This window comes from Rissa tridactyla, chromosome 13, assembly GCF_028500815.1.
Source record: "Rissa tridactyla isolate bRisTri1 chromosome 13, bRisTri1.patW.cur.20221130, whole genome shotgun sequence".
Taxonomy (NCBI): domain Eukaryota; kingdom Metazoa; phylum Chordata; class Aves; order Charadriiformes; family Laridae; genus Rissa; species Rissa tridactyla.
The window spans coordinates 12,292,199-12,310,445 of NC_071478.1; the positions used below are offsets into that span (position 1 = coordinate 12,292,199).

At 49.1% G+C, this 18,247-nt stretch overlaps 3 protein-coding genes across 3 annotated transcripts in view; 1 reads left to right on the forward strand and 2 right to left on the reverse strand.

The window, feature by feature from the left end:
* SPPL3 (signal peptide peptidase like 3) overlaps positions 1–2,699 on the forward strand; it is a 64,875-nt gene extending 62,176 nt beyond the window's left edge. Inside the window, exon 14 of the mRNA XM_054220072.1 lies at positions 562–2,699. The gene's annotated coding sequence lies outside the window, so the exon portion shown is untranslated. The remainder of the gene's footprint in view (positions 1–561) is intronic.
* A 429-nt stretch (positions 2,700–3,128) lies between these two features.
* Positions 3,129–10,807, reverse strand: ACADS (acyl-CoA dehydrogenase short chain). The gene is made up of 10 exons (XM_054220064.1): positions 10,707–10,807; positions 10,194–10,357; positions 8,369–8,518; positions 8,057–8,168; positions 7,497–7,648; positions 7,043–7,213; positions 5,640–5,777; positions 5,271–5,366; positions 4,878–4,934; positions 3,129–4,224 (listed from the first exon to the last, which is right to left on the reverse strand). Exons 1-10 carry the CDS (start codon positions 10,741–10,743, stop codon positions 4,072–4,074), a joined length of 1,230 nt encoding a protein of 409 aa, XP_054076039.1. The 5' UTR covers positions 10,744–10,807; the 3' UTR covers positions 3,129–4,071.
* A 639-nt stretch (positions 10,808–11,446) lies between these two features.
* UNC119B (unc-119 lipid binding chaperone B) lies at positions 11,447–18,086 on the reverse strand. Its single transcript, XM_054220078.1, has 5 exons — positions 17,853–18,086; positions 17,156–17,269; positions 16,528–16,639; positions 16,120–16,292; positions 11,447–15,212 (listed from the first exon to the last, which is right to left on the reverse strand). The coding sequence occupies exons 1-5, from the start codon at positions 18,058–18,060 to the stop codon at positions 15,100–15,102; spliced, it is 720 nt and encodes a 239-aa protein (XP_054076053.1). The 5' UTR covers positions 18,061–18,086; the 3' UTR covers positions 11,447–15,099.
* Between the last annotated feature and the right edge of the window lie 161 nt (positions 18,087–18,247).

Genomic DNA, 18,247 nt, shown 5'->3' on the forward strand with positions numbered 1-18,247 from the left:
TACTGACGGTTGGGTGTCTTCCCCAGCTTAGTCCTGAGCTCGCTGGAAGGGGAAGTGGAGGGAACGCGCCCAAGTATTTTTCTTCTTATACAAGCAGTAAACAAGTCAAATTTGAAATTAATTTTTAGCTAAACAGGAGTAAACTGCATTTTCATTCACGTTATAACACATTTTCTTACCTCCCTTCCATTTCTTCTTCATGTTATAGGTACTTTTTCTTTTTTATTTCAGGATGTCTTTCAAATTTGGTATTTTTGATGCTTTCCAAGATCCCCAGCAAAACCTGAATGTTTGGTTTTTGCTAGCTCTCTGTGTATGAGGGCTCTCAACTTAAGACAAAGCAAAATTTAATTTAAAATCAAAACAGTTTGTCCTGTTTTTCTTACAGATAACACTATCAGAAAAGACTAGTAGAGGAGACAGTAGTCTGATGTGACAACAATACTACAGCAATTTCAGCTGAGTCCCTTAAAACATTTTATGCACTGCTTAAACTTGGAAGGTTGAGACTCTCACTTCCGTTTTGTTTTGGTTGTTTGTTTTTAATTGTGTGAAACTGAGAGGTGAGCCCGGTCCAGCTGTGCTCTGAGGAAGGCAGATGCTTCAGAAGGGGATCCAAACTCCAGGCAGCTCCTTGTTCCTGGTGCCACACACAGCTCCACGGACGGGCCAAGAAGGAGGTGGCTCATGTCTGCGCTCCCCGGGAAGAGTTAAGTATTTCTCTCCTGTGTGTATTTAATTGTGACAGCCTGGAACAGCTTGGCTCTTCCTTTAGTCTGCTGGGAACTCACATGAAGATGTTGTGAGCTCTATACATGATGTAAAATCTATCAAATCTTAAGTGTGTGCGGTGGGGGGGGAAGTAACTCCTCGTTACTGTGTTTCCTAAGAAAGGATTCCCAGGAACTCCTGGAGCAGGAAACACCAGACAGAGCTGCTGCCTCCATGTGACCAGTCCTCCTGCCCTGGAAACTCCAGCTGTTAACTTCCAAGGCTCCCCCTGCCTCATTCCGCATAGCCTGCCTTGTAACCAGTTTCATGTACACTTAGAGCAATTTGGGGCAAAACCCACAACACCCTTGAAAAGTGTAGCTGTGGCTTATCTCCACCTCTTTCTAATTTATGTATGACCTGATTTTCCTATTTCAGTGCCCCAACTTTGAAAATCGTGGCTGAGTTTGTAAACTGATAAAAACTTCTGGCTTCACCTGTACCTAGACCCTTTTCTCAAAGGAAAGCCTGGCCCCACCCACGCCTGGCCAGGTTAGTGCAGCCTGGGGGTGGCTCTCGGCAAGAGCTCCCTATTTAATGCTGCAAAACTTGTTTCTATTTTGTGCTTTCAGCAGTTCTCTTCTGTAACAGCCCTAAGGAGCAGACGCACATGCATTACAGCCAAAATTCTCTCAGCCAGCAGCAGCGAGGAGCAAGCTTTTCATATCTTGCTCTGAGAAAATCCAGCTCCCTGCTCTGGGAGCTGTGGGTCAGGCTTTGTGCGGAACCGTGCTGTTTACCCAAAGCAGTGCTGTGAGCAGAGCTGCCTGACGGGGTACCGATTCCTCTCGGGACCTGTGGCAACAAGGAGGGTATTGGAAAGCTTTTGTTTGAGAGATTTTTGCACTCTTAAAGCATGTTTTTAGGTAACCAAAAAAAAAGGAACTCTAATAGAATATCTTAAGATGTTCTGAAGCTCAGGAACCAGACCGGTGAGCTGCACCTAGACCAGTACTTTTAACCAACTCCACCCTTTTTTGTAATTTGATGATGTGCAGTGTAATTCGATACAGCCTATGCCAGAGGTGCAGCACTCAGCAAGTGCACATGGAGCTGTGAGCCAGGTCAGCTGTTGTACTGATGGCAGAGCGAGCAAGAAGCTTGTTAACAAGGCACATGGTGGATGATCCAGGCATTCCCAAAAGCAGGCTCTGGTCACAGGTGTGGCAGGGCTCCCCCAAGAGCAGTGACTTACTCGATGCTCCCTCATATTCTCTGCAGAAGGCCCCCAAGGGATTTGGTACGTGTAGTGTGTAGTTTCTTCAGGGCTGGTCTCTTGTCAGCTTTGTTCATTGCTGTTCTTGGCCTTAGGTCACCCACAGTGCACGGACAGGGGCACTTTCCCTCTGCTCTGGAGAAGCCGCAAGTTCAGAGTTGGTAAATGAAGGAGGCGTGATGTTGAAGAGGTGCTGACGGTACGGTAAAGCAGATCTAAGAGAAGCAGCTCGATGAAGAGAGGAGAAACAGTGCAGCAAGCGTGGTCTAAGTGTGACTGACTGCTCTGGGTCAGTGGGGATTCAGCTGGACCTCAGCACACCAGGCCAGTGAAGGCCAGCACTGAACAGTAACTGCATTCCCAAAGGCCTCGCTTTCTTGCAGCGAGCAGCCCTACAGTGCCTGTTCTGAGTGTAAAATACTATCACTTCCTCCTACACAATCATAGATACAAGCCTTCAGCAATCATCAAAGCAGTGATACAAACTAAAATCAAACTAGAAAAGTGTCTCTCACTCCTAGAAGCTCTCCATAATCTACAACACGTTCACAGTCAATAGAATGGTTTTCCAGTAGAAATACGCCTGTCGAATGCACTGTTAATCCTTAGGTTTGTGAAAGCAGCAAGGAGACATTCAAGACTTGAACACTTTGCCCAGACATGCAGTTGTCCTCTAGCGCCCTGCGAAGGGATCATTCATATTGCTGGGACACTAGCGAACACCCACTGCGCCCCACAGCGCTGGCGAACTGGGGTGTGCAGGCCCTGCTGGTTTATGCTCTTGTGACTAGAAGAAAATATTCTAAATGAATTCACATTTTCATTTAAAAAAAGGAAGTGGGGACTGGTGGTCCTTTTAAAAATCAGGTTTTATTTGTCTTCTCTGCTCTCTTATGTGTAATAGAATCCTCCCGCTTTTCTCTTCACACAAATTAAATAAATGGCACCACAGGAAAATAACCATTTACTTCTAGTGTACTGGTCGTTTGGACAAGAGGGCCACACAGGCTCTAGTCTTAATCCTCTCCATCTTTTCCTGAGTTTAGAGCTTTTATTTTGGCTGTTGAATCTTCTAAAAGCTAATTTCATGCCAAAGATAACTGATTGAGGATATGTGCTACTGCTAAAGCTTCCTGGCAAGGTTTTCTGTGTTATCTGTTCAATTCCTCGTTGTTGCCCAAAACACGTAGCGATTAGAGGCTGTTACTGCCACTTCATGGACTTTCTTTCCTGTGGGGTAGTTGTTGGTACAGTAAGAGCAGCTTTGGGAGCTGAGGGGTTTTGGTAGTTTGGTTTGTGGTGGTGTTTTTTTTAAATCAGCCGTGGGCATTGCAGCTTTTCTGTCCTTTGCTTTTACACCTACATCCGTAAGTGGATGAGCGAGAAGGCTGCTGGGCAAGATCAAGGGAGGTTTTCTGACCTTTGTTTTGACATCTACATGGACAGCAACCCTAGGTTGTACAAAGAGCCCTTTGTGCGTAGGTGTTACCTGTGTCCTCCCATCTGGCTTCTCTAGGGCTGAAAGTGGGGAAAAGTGCACTGCTGCAAGGGTTACCTCACACAGCCTGTATCCAATTAGGAGCTCACACACAGCTGCATCTCACACCTGAAAGTCATCAAAGTCTGATCAGAAGAGGCAGTGCAACCCCTAGCCTGGAGCAGGGCACAGGGGTCACATCTCTCAGTGCCTCTAACCTTGGCACTGGTTATTATCACGTAGTGACAAATCCTTGCAAAACAGGCAGTGGTGGGAAGCGCACAGGGAGAGCTGCTGACCTTACTGAACAGCAAAGTCATTTTGCCGCTATCAGACCAAAACAAGGCTCCGGTTTAGGAAAAGACCTATGCTCCCCTACAAGGCCAGGGTGCCTCCTCCCTCCTGCACGCATAGCCATCACTTACAGACCTAGACATGGCCTTCCATGCACCATGCTCTGTCCAAAGAAGAATCAGCACATTTTAACAAGAGGGTCCGTTACTCATCGGTGAGGAAAACTTCCATCATTAGCCTTGTTCAAGACTTGATCACTGTTCTGCACCACTACGAGGCACTTTGGGACAGTGTCTTGCTCTAGTCGGCTGCTTCAGCTACGGTAAGCCTTCAGCAATTGACCTGCTATCACCAGTCTTTGGATCTCACTGGTCCCCTCATAGATCTCGGTGATACGAGCATCACGATAATGGCGTTCTGCTGGCATGTCTGTCACGTAGCCCATCCCGCCCAAGATCTGGATGGCCTGAAACAAAGGCAGCAGGTTAGAAAGGAAGCAGGGTCAAGGAATTCATTTTTCTATGGAACACAGCCACCTTAAAAGGAGCTAAGCCCACTGCAAGCATAACTGGGGTGGTGGCACAGGGGATGACTGCTGCCCATTTGCAGAGGAATAAACAGGCTTTGAGACATGTAAGAGCAATACTGCTCTCCCAAAGAATGAATTGCTTCAGAGAGTGTCGTTAGTGATCCATGTTCAGCCAAGACACTTTATAATTATAAAGGACGGGGAAAATAAATGCAGACACCAGAGGTCCTGCTCCATTTGCTCACTATGTTGCAAACTTACTCCTGCTCCTGACTGGTGCACCCACGCTCCCTCCCACACTGCTGAGCCCGCTCAGAACTTTGGCACTGCCCTGGACAACAGCAGGCACAAGACTGTAACCGTATAGCTGCCATGGGCCAGCATAAACCCCTGCATGCTCCCCACCCCAAAATCCAGCAAGATGGCTGTGCTAAACAAACAAATGGATATGGCTGGAGCTGGCTGTTTGGGGTTTTTTTTAAAATAAAAATAATAAATTCCAGCCCTCCTTCCCCAAGCACCTGTTGGTGTGACAACACACTCTCGCTTTCAGCATGCTGTATATTAGAGATGTCAATTGAAGTAATTACCTGATGAGCGATGGCTGTTGCAGCTTCTGATGCAGCCAGCTTGGCCATTGCTGCTTCCTTTGGGGAAGGAAAACATCACTGAGGGTGCAGCTATCACAAAAAAGGAACAATTCCATTGCACGAGGAGCTTGACCACTCACAGACCAGCTGTGGAGCGAGACAGGCCTGATCACTGGTGCCAGCTGACAGTGGCCACCCCTTTCCCCTTGGCTAAAGCCAGGACTCGGGTCTGCAGGCTGCCTGAGGATAGACAGCAGAGTCCAGTATCTGCTAACACCGACAGTGCGGGCTGGGCAAGCGCGGAACACAGCGATGCTGTAGGTAGCGCGGTTTCCTCGCCTTGAGCCCGTGTCCAGCACAGTCACTGCTAGACAAACGCAAGGCTGGCAGTACCTTTGTGAAGGGCTTCCCATTGTCTTTCAGCATAGCAGCTCTCCAGGTCAGCAAGCGTGCACCCTCCAACGCCACAGCCATATCGGCCAGCTTAAACTGCAACGACAAACGCTGCCTTTGTAACAGGCAGTAGCCTCCTCCCGCACAAGAACATACAGCAGAACTCTCCCACCGCCGAGGCCAATATTGCTAGAAAAGGAGCGCCTCCATCCCAACAGTGTTAGCAGTGTTTGAAAACAGACATTATTACCTTGTTTATCCCAGCCAGTGCAAAGTGCACTGCCTGCCTGAAGCCACGCCTGAGAGCCCACATGAACTTTCCACCAGCATCAGGACTGTTTGGAACTGTCCTGTGCGCCCAGCTCGTACCTGCACTGCCTGTAGCTTTGTGATGGGTGACCCAAAGGCCATTCTCTTTTCAGCATAATCCACAGCACAGTCCAGAGCTGCCTGTGCTATTCCAAGAGCCTGTGAGGCAATACCAATCCTTCCTGCATCCAGTGTTTGCTGCGAAAGACACAAAATACATGTGTTAAGTCAAGTTGTACTTGATCAAAAATAGTACACTCACATTTCTGCTTTTGCTGGGAAGCTGCTGTAGCCTTAGTATCCTCTGGTCAGACCTCCTTGATTCAGAATATTCCCAATTATGCAGGAATAAAGAGTTATAAAATGTATTGGGCAGTGCAGAGAGAAGCCAGAGGCACTAGAAGGAAAGGAGAAAAGAGGTGCTGCTTCTTAGTAGCTGGGGAAAGAAAAAGAGTAAAAAAAAAAAAAAAAAAAAAAAAAAAAGAGCGCGAAATGAGGGAAACAGCAGAAGGGGCATCTGCTCTGGAAGGGGCTAAGAAGAACCCTTCAGCTAGACCCTGACTCACTGCACAGCTGATTTTATTTTAACTGGAAAAAAATGGACCTCTGTTCAGTTTTCCTCTTTGCCTTCATCATTAGTACACACACTGAAGCAAGCACTTTTCAAAATGACTAGCAACTTGAGTCAATAAGCTGACTTACCTCAAACACTGCTTCCCTGCCTCACTATGCATAGGAATAACTTGGAGCACAGTGAGAAAAGGCTTCACCTTCTCAGTTCTGGGCTGAGTGTCTTAAACAAGTGGTTGGTGACTGATGCTCTCTTTTAGTTGCAGACATAATGGAAGGGGCTAGTCTCCAGGGAGCTCAGCCTTTTTCAAAAAGTCACACCAACAAATGGTGTTTGGCCCCTACAGAGAGAGCAATGAACACTTCCAAGGGGGAGTGCATCACTGCAAGGAACATGCTGTTCTGCAGCTGCCTGGATCCTCCTCACAAGTCACACACGTGCCACAACTCAGATTTCATAAAACCTTAGACATTATCCAGAGGTTGCCCTGTCCTTTCCGGACAGCTTTTCTCTGCCAGAGTATTTAGGGAAAATGCCGTGTTTTCCCTTTATCTGCAGGAACATACTAGAGGAACAGAGGGTTGGGAAAAGAGCAAAATTAAAATACACCACCCCTGCTGACAGAGCACCTCAGTGGCATCAGCATTCGTTCATCTGAGAACCACTACATTGAGCCTACAAAAAAATGTGCTGTCAAGGATCTATAGTAAATTAATGATTCATCAAGCTCTATGAATGATTTCTCCCATGTCTGCAAGAGGGGTCAACTGCTTAATGTAACACAGAACAACTTAGGCTACTGGTTCTCCAAGTCTGAAAGTGGTTTTGAAAATGCTAAGCTTGAGAACTACAGATTTACACAACTACAGCTGCACCCCGATCCATCTCCTACCATGGCGATTTTGAAGCCCATTCCCAGCTGTCCCAGTAGGTTGGCCTTGGGTATCCGACAGTCCTCAAATATCAGGTTGGCAGTGGAAGAGGCTCGGATTCCCAGCTTGTCTTCTTTCTTCCCCAGTGACAGCCCAGCAGTTGGCATGGGAACCAGGAACGCGCTAATGCCCTGCAACAAGACCCAAACTCTTTGGAATGGTGCCAAATTCCCACTTACCTGGCTGTCAACAGGCTTCCTCAAAACATTTTTTTTTATAGAAGCCGTAAATCTAGGTAACCAGGGGACGGGAGGGGAGAGCCGAGACAGAACAAAGTCAGGGCACATCAGCCCCCCCTCTGCTCAATGCCTGCATGGTTTTAAACAGAGACCCCCCCGGAGCCTTTTCCAAGTGCTTCTCCTGCACAACTCCTTAACTCCTGCCCCTTTTTCCTGACTGACCCACTGAACGCACCTTGTGTTTCAGGGATTTATCCGTAGTAGCAAACACCACGGTGGCTGAGGCGTCCCAGGCGTTGGTGATCCAGGCCTTGGTGCCATTCAGAACCCACTCATCACCATCCAGGCGTGCCACCGTGGATGCTGCACCTGCGTCACTGCCATTTCCTGAGCAAGACACCAGCAAACAAAACTCAGACAAGCAGTGGCAGCCTGGGGCGCAAACCCACCCCCCTGCCGCACCCCCACCATCAGCTCATGGCACCTCTTTTAACTGCTGTAGTGTCAGCACTGTCCCTCCCAGAGGACCCGAACAGGAAGGGGAAAGGCCAGTGTGTCTAAGATGTGTCTGTCTCCAGAGCTCTGCTCACACAGAGGGGATGAAAATTTTCAGTGTGGACGATGGGGATGGCAGTTACTACCTTGGGCACTGAGACTTCATTTACACAGAATTGCTATAAACCACCCTTCTACAAACTGTTAAAATTTCACAGACCTAAAGTCCATCCTAAACCCGACTTAAAGCAATAAGCTACCCTATGTTCTTTGCAACAGGAACGGTAACAGTCACATCACCTGGTTCACTAAGGGCAAAACATCCAATTTTGTCCCCGCTGGTGAAGGGAGCAATCCACTTGTGCTTCTGTTCTTCCGAGCCAAACTTGAGTATTGGCCCTAAATACAGAGACTTTAAGAATTGAGAGTTGAGTTAGTGCCTCTTGAAGGTACAAGCCATCCAGTAACTCCCTGACATCTAAGTGCTCTCCAACACACCTGAACCCACCACAGGAAGAGATCCCATTTCTCCCATACACCCCTCTCCAATAACCCCCCTGATGCCAGCCTCGGTTCTCTGCTTGTCCCTCACACACAGCCTGAAACACTTACATTATTGACGCTGACAATGACACCCGTGGAGGCGCAGCCCCTGCTGATCTCCTCCACAGCAATGGAATAGGCCAGGTAGTCGAGGCCTGCTCCTTTGTACTCCTCTGGCACGTCCATAGCCAACAGCCCTAAGCCACCCATCTTCTTCACCTGCACATAGGGAACAGAGGAGTGAGATCCTCGGCACCACCAGCGTCCCAGCAAATACATGCAGACACATGGAGAAAAAGACAGGTCATAGCAGGGCTACACACAGAGGAAAAGATGCACACAACTCCTGGTGGAATGGGAATCTGACTGTACAAACTGGTAAGTGTTTACATGTCCCAATGACTTCAAAAAGAGCTGTACACAGTCACTACTGCGTAAGACAAGGCTCTTGCTTATTTAAAGAGCTCTCTTCAGTACTGGGAAGGAGGGAGCCTTTTGAAGGTGAAATAGGGAGCTATAACCCCACCAGTGTTTCCTCAGCCTCCCACCAAAGCTTTTCCCCTCGCAAGTCTCCTGTCAGTTGGAAGCTGTCAATGGCAAATCTAGCTGATAAAAATCATTAGAACTTTACCTTTGAGTCTGCTGAGCTTCAGCCTAGGACTGCACAAGGAAAGAATTTTACAGAATGAATGACCCACAGAACAGTTTGCAAGAAGGTAACTTTTCATTCCCATTAAAGCCAGGTCTTGCTTTCCAGATAATTTAATTGTTGATTATATTCCAAATTATTGCACTGCAAGTTCCTCAGCTGGACCCCCAGCTTCTTAACCATAAGCTCTTCAGAGCACCAGCTGTCTCACTCTACTCTTCTTGTTAATGTTTGGCAACACACAAGAGAAAAAAAAAGCTTTGCCCTGCTTTTATCCTTAAGACATCAAGCTTTTGGTGTTGCAGGAACAGACGTACTACCTCTGTTTGCTTTAAGTCGAACCAAGAGGAATTTTTAAACAAATATTCTCCCTCCTCTATGGGCAACCAAAACACCAGTTCTTCACATCAAATCCAGAGGATGAACAAAGGACAGTAACTAGTTCTATGTATGTTGCTTTATCTTAATAAACGGTGTTTAATTTTGAATTTTCCCCTACACATTCAAGTGAAAAGACTCAAAATCAAATGTAAAATTCTCAGATAAGAACAGTGAAGTAAAAAGGAAAGTATTTCCTTCATTAGAGTAAGTATGACCTTCCTTACTCCTTAATAGAAAGAGGGGTGTATGAAAAAACTCAAGTGCCTCTGACTGTGCTTGCTTGGAGCCTTCTGGATAACGTAACAGTGTATATTTTTCTGGAGCTTAGTATTTCATTGCAATGAAACAGGTGACTTACTCTGCTCAATGCAGCACAGAATGTACTGCTGTGTCTGTATTGCTTTCCACAAGAGAAGTCACAGGTTTGACTGGAATCTCAATTTCTTCACAGCCCTAGAGGATAACCAACATGCATCTCCTGTCTCCTGATCACTTCTTTTCACCATCTGAGACACACTCAGGTCATGTGTGCTTCCTCACTATAAACCATTTTCATGGTTATGTGGAGTCTCTAAAAGTATTTCATTGCTTTTATAAGTCAGTTGAGAACTGAAAATGCAATGGTACTAAAGCCAGATACAGAGAAACAAAAGTAGAGAGCTCAAAACGTCCTGTGGGCATTACAGCCTCCACACTCAACTCTCCCACAAGCTGGTCTAAACTTCAATTTTCCGCTAAGCCAGAACTTAATGTACACTTTGCTTTGGGCCCAGGTGGTCCTGCCGCAGCAGCCGAGGGAAGTCAGGCTCCGAACGAGCCAGGCCGGCCCTGCCGTGCCCACTTCCCGGCGGGAGCAGCACGCACCTGCTCGGCCGGGAACCGGTGCTCCTTATCCAGCTGAGCTGCGAGAGGCATCAGCTCCTTTTCCGCGAAGTCCCGGCAGGTCTGACGCAGCATCTGGTGGGTTTCCGGCAGCTCGGCCGTCTGGTACACCGTGTGCAGCCGGCGGAGGCTCCCGAAGGCCAGTGCTGAAAGGCAGCGAAGGAATTAGGCGCCTTCACGCCCGAGGGACGGGGTTTAACCGGCGCGGGAGGACCCGGGCCCAGGCGGGACTCCTGCAACGCGGCTGGGGGGCTCCCCGCGGCGACGCCTGTCCCCCGGAGCCGGGTCACGGCGGGCCGGGGGCTGGGCTGAAGGGCGGGCGCCGCTTCGCCGCGGCTGAGGGGACCCGCCTCAGGCCCTGAAGGGCACCGGGGCGGCCGCCCGCCCCCCGCGCAGGCCGCGGTCCCTTCCCGCCCTCCCCCCCGTCCCCCCCATCGCCTGCCCGGCGGCCCAGCGAGCAGCCGCGGCGGCCCCGGCCGAGCCCAGCGCCCTCACCCCTGGGCGCCCCGCGGGACAGGAACGCCGCCGCCATGGCCGCCGCCTGAGGGGAGCGCGAGGACACGGCGCAGGCGCGAGCCGCCGGCACGGCGCCCCCTGGCGGCACCGCCCCGCCCCGCCCCCGAAGCCCCGCCCCCCCGCGCGGGCACCGCCTGTGCGAAAACGGGAGGTCTCTTTATTGCTATTGCTGGTGACAAAAATCACGTTTATACAAACACACCGTCACCCGGGCGCCGCGGAGGGCAGGGGGCGCCGCCGGCAGCGTGCTGAGACCCAGGGAGGAGGCGGGAGCCAAGGGCAGGGCTGCCAGGGGAGGAGAGCCCAGGGGGCACAGCACGGAGGCGGCGGACGCAGGAGCAGCCCCAAGGCCACACTGTGAGAGATACAAGTACATGTCCGTAACAGCACCGAGATCCGGGCAGAGGGAGACGGCATTTGCTGGTGTTCGTTTTTCCCTTTGCTGCAGAGGACAAGGTGGTGACTCCGCCAGGATGCGTCCCTTGGCCTTGTCCTCGTCAAAGCGGCAGGGAGATGGTGACATTCCAGTCCAAGGGTTACACCGATACCAGGCTGCGCTCTGGGGCAGCAGAAGGGTCAGTAGCTCAATGTGACAGGACAGCAGGGCAGAAGGCAAACACTGGGAAACAGCTGAAGAGGATATCATGAAACACAGAGCTGAGAAGTAGAGTTACCACGTTTGGACCTTGCTGCTTCACCATCACCACCTTCCTCATCCATTTCTGCCCTCTAAACACTTGCTTTATTCTTCCTGAACCCTCATCACATAAGCGGAATAAACATCCTCAAGCACCAGAGAGGAAGAGGATGCTGCTTCTCTGCAGCAGGAAACATGACAATCCTAAGGAACACACACAGGAAGACACTTCCTACCAAAAACAGAGGACGGGGACAGCAGTACCTAGACCATACAATAAGAGCTGACTTTCCTTCACAAGGTGCAATATGTATTCCTCAGTCAACCATGAAAATAGCAGTCCAAGAAGCTTGTTTGCATGGATCCAAAGCAATCGCCTCAAAAATGTAAAAAAGAGGTCCTGGTCCTAAGAGGACAAATACTGTAAAGATTTAAAAAGAGTTTGTGGGTTTGGTCCCTTTTTTTGTTAGGGCAGAACACAGTATGATCCCAACTCTTTTCTCTTTCCAACTCAGCACACAACCCGAGAGAAGCTGTTTGCACAGACACCTTTTCCCTTGCTCAAACTTTAACCGACACTGAAAGCATCTCTCCTGTGTTCAGCATCTGGCCCGGACAGACCAGACACCCGACAAGGATGAGGTCCCACTGGAATATCTCCCCAGCTCACTGGCGTGAGTAGCTTTGACCCATCACTAAAGCATCAGAGCACACAACCCAGAAGGAAGACGCTCTGTTAAACCATGTTTACCAAAGACATCATACCTGCCACAAAGAGAAGACACTTTATAGAAAGCGTCGAAGAGAAAGGGAACCTTAGGGAAGCTGCCAAATTGTGGGCAGGAGTTTGGAAATCCCTGACTTTTTCCATTATAATCAGCTTTTTCAGTGCCAGGTCACCCTCTTGTAGGGACTTTTTATCTGCAGCATGCTTTTTTGGGCAAAGACCTAATCTGTCAAAGCAAACAAATTCAGCTAGAAACTCAGGGGTGCTAGTGCTGCCTGCAAGTCTTCCGATTTTTCTCCAGTTTTCCTTTTTTTATTGCTGAATAGCCGATACACTCACCAATGGGAAAGCAACCGCTTCGATGCTTTTCTTCTCATGACTACTGGCAGAGGTAACGACTAAAGACAGGAATCCACTTTCCTATAAGCATTTACATTTGCATTTACCATCGCATTCTGCAAAGCAGCGGCTAGATGGCATCCACGGCCCTTACAGCCACCCCGACCGTGCGGAGCTGCCCGCTGACTACTGCAAACGCCTCACACAAGTTGGTATTTGCCTGTACAGTAATTTCTGCTGCTCGCTCTGGCAACAGTCCATCTTCCTTTTAAGAACCTTTACACAGTGACATAGAAAACAGATGGGAATCATCACACCCATAAGAAAAGCAAGGGGTCGCTTCATACAGAAAATGAGATAAAAGTAACATTTAAAGGCACCTGCATTTATACTACATACAAATTTAGCTCAATACGCTAACATTTCCCAGGGAATAATTAGCAGTCTCTTCAGACACTATCCTGAGCATCTCTGAACACTTCAGGATGAAAAGCTCACTTCCAGGCAGTTCTGCCTTGTCACAAGTAACTACCTGTTCTGCCATCAAAACAAACGTTCCCCACCTCACGGGCACGAGGCCTTCTGAAGACAATCACTGCAAAAGGCATCTCAAGCTCCACCCCACAAGCAGCTTTAACTAATTCTGAAATAACTAAACAAGATTGCCCAAGCGCCTCTGGAGATGCTGGAGGGGACTGATGGCAGCAGAACTGTTCTTCATCTTTGAACCACACAGATCTTGCCCCTCTGCATTCTCAAGACATTTGTTGTGGTTGCTCATGATTAATGCTCCACCCAGAACAGGTCATTTGTTGTGGTTAATCATAATTAAATATCTTCCCAAGAGCTGGAGATTCTTTCATGGCTGCCACCCCAAATACTCTCACTGCTTACCCTGATGCCAGCTGATCTTCTACACCAAAGTTAACATCATTAATCTGAGAGGTGAAGGCAGGGATTTCCTATTGCTGCCTATGCATTAACAGGCTCCAGGCTGTGATGCCCACTGCACTTAATCCTGCTAGAACATAAATTACACTGAATCTTACTTAACACAGCAGGTAACCAACTGTATCCACCAAGGAGTTAGGTTTCAACTGTCTCAAGGAACAAGTGGAACTAATACTAGCAAACATCTCTAGTCTAGATGCAACCTAATTCCCATGTAAAAGAGACACGACTGACCAGCCCAGCTGGAGACAGGAAAAATGCCAGTCTCGAGAGCCAGCAAAATAGGCAGAAAAGGGTTTTGTTAGCGGAGATGTTGCACGGTCGGGAGCTGAGCTCCAGCACAGCTGCTGGGAGACATGGATCTCCTCTTTCCCACTGCACAATGCTGAAGAAGATCCGTGCTATTGACAGATCCCAAACGCAGCTGTGAAATACACCCTCTGCTTTGGTGGTAACTAACACAGCAGAACTTCCTAAACCATAAATAAGCAGCTAACTAGGCAAAGCAGCGATGGGAACTCAATTAGAAAAAGAATGATGTAAATTCTCACTCTGTAAGAATCCCACTCCGTAACACTGAGTGATCTGACCCGGGAAGCTTTTAGCTACTAATACCTTGACTGAAACAAAGCAAATGAGCTGGTAACACCACCACTTCTCCCTCCAGCACCTCTGACAGATCATGCAGGTTTAAAAGTATACAGAAATTGAAGCCTAGGAAGCTCTGCTTCCTACTCATTTTTCAAGTGATTTTCCACATTCTCCCTTTTTCCCCTAAGCCCCACTAGACTGACACCTCCCCTCCACCCCAGCTAGACTGACATGGTGCTGTCAATCTAAAAAGCAATACATTCTGTAGCAAGAGCCAAAATTCCTACACAAAGGGAAGAAGAAGAAATGGTAAACGTAGTGAGATTAATTTCAGCTCCAAGGTTGACCCCTGAGCTCCAAAATTCAATTATTTGCTCACAAGAGCTTAAATAGAAACACCATCAGACTGACTCGATGACCAACCTGGATAAAGCCCCTCTTCTTCCCCTATCTTGTATCCCTAGTGAAATCCTGGCAAGACAGATTAAACTGTTCTCAGGGGCAGCTCAGGCCCCTGGAGGCAGAAGGAAGATTCCTATGCTGCTTAGAAGCTGAATTAGTCTCTTATTTTATCTTTCCCACTGCAGAACATTGGGATGCACCCTGAAAAGCAATCTCAGCCATGCTACAAACTAAATCACTGCGCACAAAAGAGATGATCTATCCAACTGAAGAAGAGATCTGCTCTTCAGGCATCACTGGCTACTTGAAGGGGGAAAATTTTTCTGCTAAGAAATAGCTTACCCAAACAATCTGACCTCTTGAAAGAGGGTAGTCACCCAAAAGGTGAAACATCAGAAGCACTAAAAGTGCAACCTAACTAACTATAAAGACTGTAACAGCAAGAATTTTCTAACAGTGCCTCTGATCCATGACCTAACCAAGGTACCAGAAGGTAACCAGAAATAAGAGAATGAGAGGCAGGATACGTTGAGTGTCGGACAGAGAAGTGTTGCAGGGAGATTTCCTTCACTTTCATGAGCCGTCATCTTTGCTTCATGTTTTCAGCCTCGTGCAAGGAGAAAAGGTTTGGCGAGAAGCCTTGTTGCACAAGACAGCAACTCCAGTCCGCTCCTGGACATCTGGAACGGTTAACGGCATCACAGCATCCAGCGGACACAGAATGATTACTGTCCTCCGTTGTAAGCATAGTCGGCCTTGTTGTGCATAATCAACTTGTTGTCCACAAAGTAAAAGCTGTCTGAGCGGGTCTCGTATGGATTTTCAACCATCAGACGGACTGTGAAAGAGAAAGCTCAATTACATTCAAAAGCCTGCCACACTCCACTGGACAGCACAAAGTCGGAGTAAAAAGGACTCTGCCACTGCGCTGGATTTACCAGGCTGATGCTCTGCCCTACCCAAATAAGAAAAGCAAACTGCTCTGCTGAGAACACTTCAAACGCTCTGGCCTGCCCCTTCCCAGTCTCCCTGTTTACAGGACAAGTGCTGTCAAAAGCAAACAAAAGAGGATCAAGTAATCTCACGAGACGACCTTAGAAACTGTCAGAGCCACAACCAGAGCACAGCAGCAATCACGTCTGTAAGCAGAGAGGTAGCAAACAAAAAAGCAGTGGCACTCCCCACATGTACACAGGCAGGATACAAACTCTGCGCCTCCTCCCGCACCCAGGCAGCCACAAAAGGGCCCACGTGCTCCTCCTCTATCCACCCCCTGCAGTCAAACATACCCTGCGCAATGTATATTTGCAGAGATCTTGGTAGGCTCAAAAACACATCTCTCAGAGAAGAGCCAGCTCTGTTCCAAAGCAGGAGGCTCAAGCCCTAACAAGCAAGTGCTGAAAACAGACACGTGGCTACCGAGAGAACCCTTTTTCAGGGTTTTGTTGTCTTCAGGGCTACGCTGTTAGGTATCAGGCATGTCAGCCCTGTGACTCTGGTCAGCTCCTGCAGCCTGTGATTTGACAACACAGGTTGTCTTAGGCTTTCATTTTCAAAAAAGGAGAATCTGCAGCACAAATCTGTACTTCAGTCAAGATTACACACAGCTTAATCCAGGAACCTGTGTCTATTTATTCCTGACCCCCATCCCAGTCACAACTTCTTTCACAAGTAGAGAGGGAGAAAATGAGCATATGCACACACACAAACAAAACACAACTCAGTACAGAGGAGAAGACACTTACTAAGGTCTTCTGAGAGCTGAGGGAATTCATAAATGTGTTCACATGTGTTCCTGCTACTGGGGATGCAGAAGCCAAAATCAAAGTCAAAGTTCTTCAGCAAGCGATCTCGGAAGTAATGTCTCTCAATCATTCGAAAGTTTGACACTGGCTTTTCTCCCACTGTAAATTCCACTCTGTATGCAAAAAGTAGGAAAAAACAGTTAAGATGATATACTTCTCTTCCTACCGGGAAGAACAGAGCCTTGGACGCAAGGCTACACAAGAATCCAGCAGATCATTCCAGAAAGAGAGACTTTATTACTCGTTCTGTAAGATGCGTTCTGTCTAGTCTTTAACTCGGTTTTGTTATAAGCTGTCAAGTGAAACTTTGCAAACATATGATTCTCCTTTCTATGAACTCATACTTACGTTGCACCAACAGTACGAAGACGGAGAAATGCTGGGGTGAACTGGTAACGAACAAAGCGGCCTGCACTAGCATCCAGTTCACTGTTGTCATCTTCATCCTCCTCATCTTGCTCTAGAAAAGGCACCAGGTCAGAGTTACTCTGCTAATAGTGTACATGTAAGGCAATACTGGCTAGCATGTGTATCAGGCCAAGCTGGCTATTACTCAGGCACTAAATGTAAAGATGTTTAATAATTGTCCTGAGACTCATATTAGAACTAAGTAATAAAGAAAAGATTGGCTATGACAGTTGGCACAGCCTTGGTGGCTCCGGAGCTGAAACCACCCTTAACCTCACAGGATATCCCCCCTCGCAATTGCCAAAGCACGTGAAAGAAACTCTGTACGATAACCAGCCAAGAAGGGAAGATTTGCAGTTGATAGTACTTCCCCATCTCACAATCATTACTTCACAGTTTTATGACAAGTTTTTCAGCAGAGGAAAACTCAGTCCTATGCTTAAAGGAGAGGAATTTAGTCACCAGGACATACTGAAGGACCTTTCTGCTTGGTTTGCATGGGTCCTGCATTGCAACCTCTCATCTCCCCGAGTCTCTTTAGCCTTCCGGCAACATTAGTGTAACATACCCGAAGCAGATGGCTTTGCAATTTCAAACAGCACTGTTCCAGTTTCAAGGTCCCGGATCTTAAACCTGGTGAAGTCAATGTTGTAAATGTTGTCCTCGGGTTTGCATAAATAATCTAGAAGAGAAAGAAAATATATGGTAGCATTTCAAAAGATCCCTGAGCAATTACCAAAGGAATTCCCTTTTTTGCTAGCCCCAGCCCATTAAGATACGTACTACAAGTTCTTTCGCAGAAGCTTCATGAAAGCAGGACAAAACTGAAGGTAGAAGAAACAAAGGCATGCTAGGTGCCAGGTAGCAGAGCGAGAAAGGGAAGGGACTGGGACAGAAAAGCAGAGATCAGCAGCCCAGAGGCAAAACAAAACCCAAACCAAACCCAAGAACCCACAGGAAAACCCACCCCGAGACACCCCAAACTTTCTGGAAGTTGTAACAAAGCTGCCGGCAGGCGCGCACTCCCCAGCTGCCTCCGAGGCCAGCGCACCGGCGGGCAGCGCTCACCTCGCCGGCGCAGGCCCCGCCGCCCCCTCCTCCGCCCAGGCCCCGCCGAACCGCCCGGCCCCGCCGCCGATGGGGGGTTCACGTCGCAGTGCGGGGCTTGAGGTGCCCGCCCGGGCCTGCCGGACCCCGTCCGAACGCTGCCGGCCCCAGACCCCCCTCCCCGGGCCCGGCGGCCGTGCTCCCCGGACCGCACTCACTCTCCGTCACCCGGCACAGCCCCAGGACGTGCTCGGGCCGGACGGTCTCCAGCGCCAGTAGCTCCGATTCGGTCCACGGCGGCCGCGGCGCCGCGTCGGCCGAGCCGCGCCTCCCCCGCAGGCGGCTGAGGGCCCCCCCGGTCGCCGGCGGCGGCTTCTTCTCCGGCCCCGCCGCCGCCGCCGCCGCCCTCGCCTTCGAGCCGCTCATCGCCCCGCCGCCGCCGCCAAGATGGCCGCCGCCTCCCTCGGTAGCTATGGGAGCCAGGGGCGGGGCCGCGGCGGGTCAGAGGGCGCGGGCGCTGCCTAGCAACGCGGAGAGGGGGGAGGCCCCCGAAGCTAAGCAGGGCCCGCCGGGTGCGTGGCCGGAGGGGGGACCCGGGGCTACACCCAGCGGG

Excerpts from the sequence above, each read along its gene's own strand:
- ACADS (XM_054220064.1), bottom strand. The coding sequence starts at position 10,743 with ATGGCGGCGGCGTTCCTGTCCCGCGGGGCGCCCAGGG. Across the intron at positions 5,778-7,042 it reads TGGGCTTCAAAATCGCCATG|CAAACACTGGATGCAGGAAG; the intron begins GTAGGAGATGGA and ends TGTCTTTCGCAG. Across the intron at positions 4,935-5,270 it reads ATGGGAAGCCCTTCACAAAG|GAAGCAGCAATGGCCAAGCT; the intron begins GTACTGCCAGCC and ends CCTTCCCCAAAG.
- UNC119B (XM_054220078.1), bottom strand. The coding sequence starts at position 18,060 with ATGAGCGGCTCGAAGGCGAGGGCGGCGGCGGCGGCGGCGGGGCCGGAG. Across the intron at positions 17,270-17,852 it reads GCTGTGCCGGGTGACGGAGA|ATTATTTATGCAAACCCGAG; the intron begins GTGAGTGCGGTC and ends TTTCTCTTCTAG. Across the intron at positions 16,640-17,155 it reads TGCAAAGCCATCTGCTTCGG|AGCAAGATGAGGAGGATGAA; the intron begins GTATGTTACACT and ends TGCCTTTTCTAG.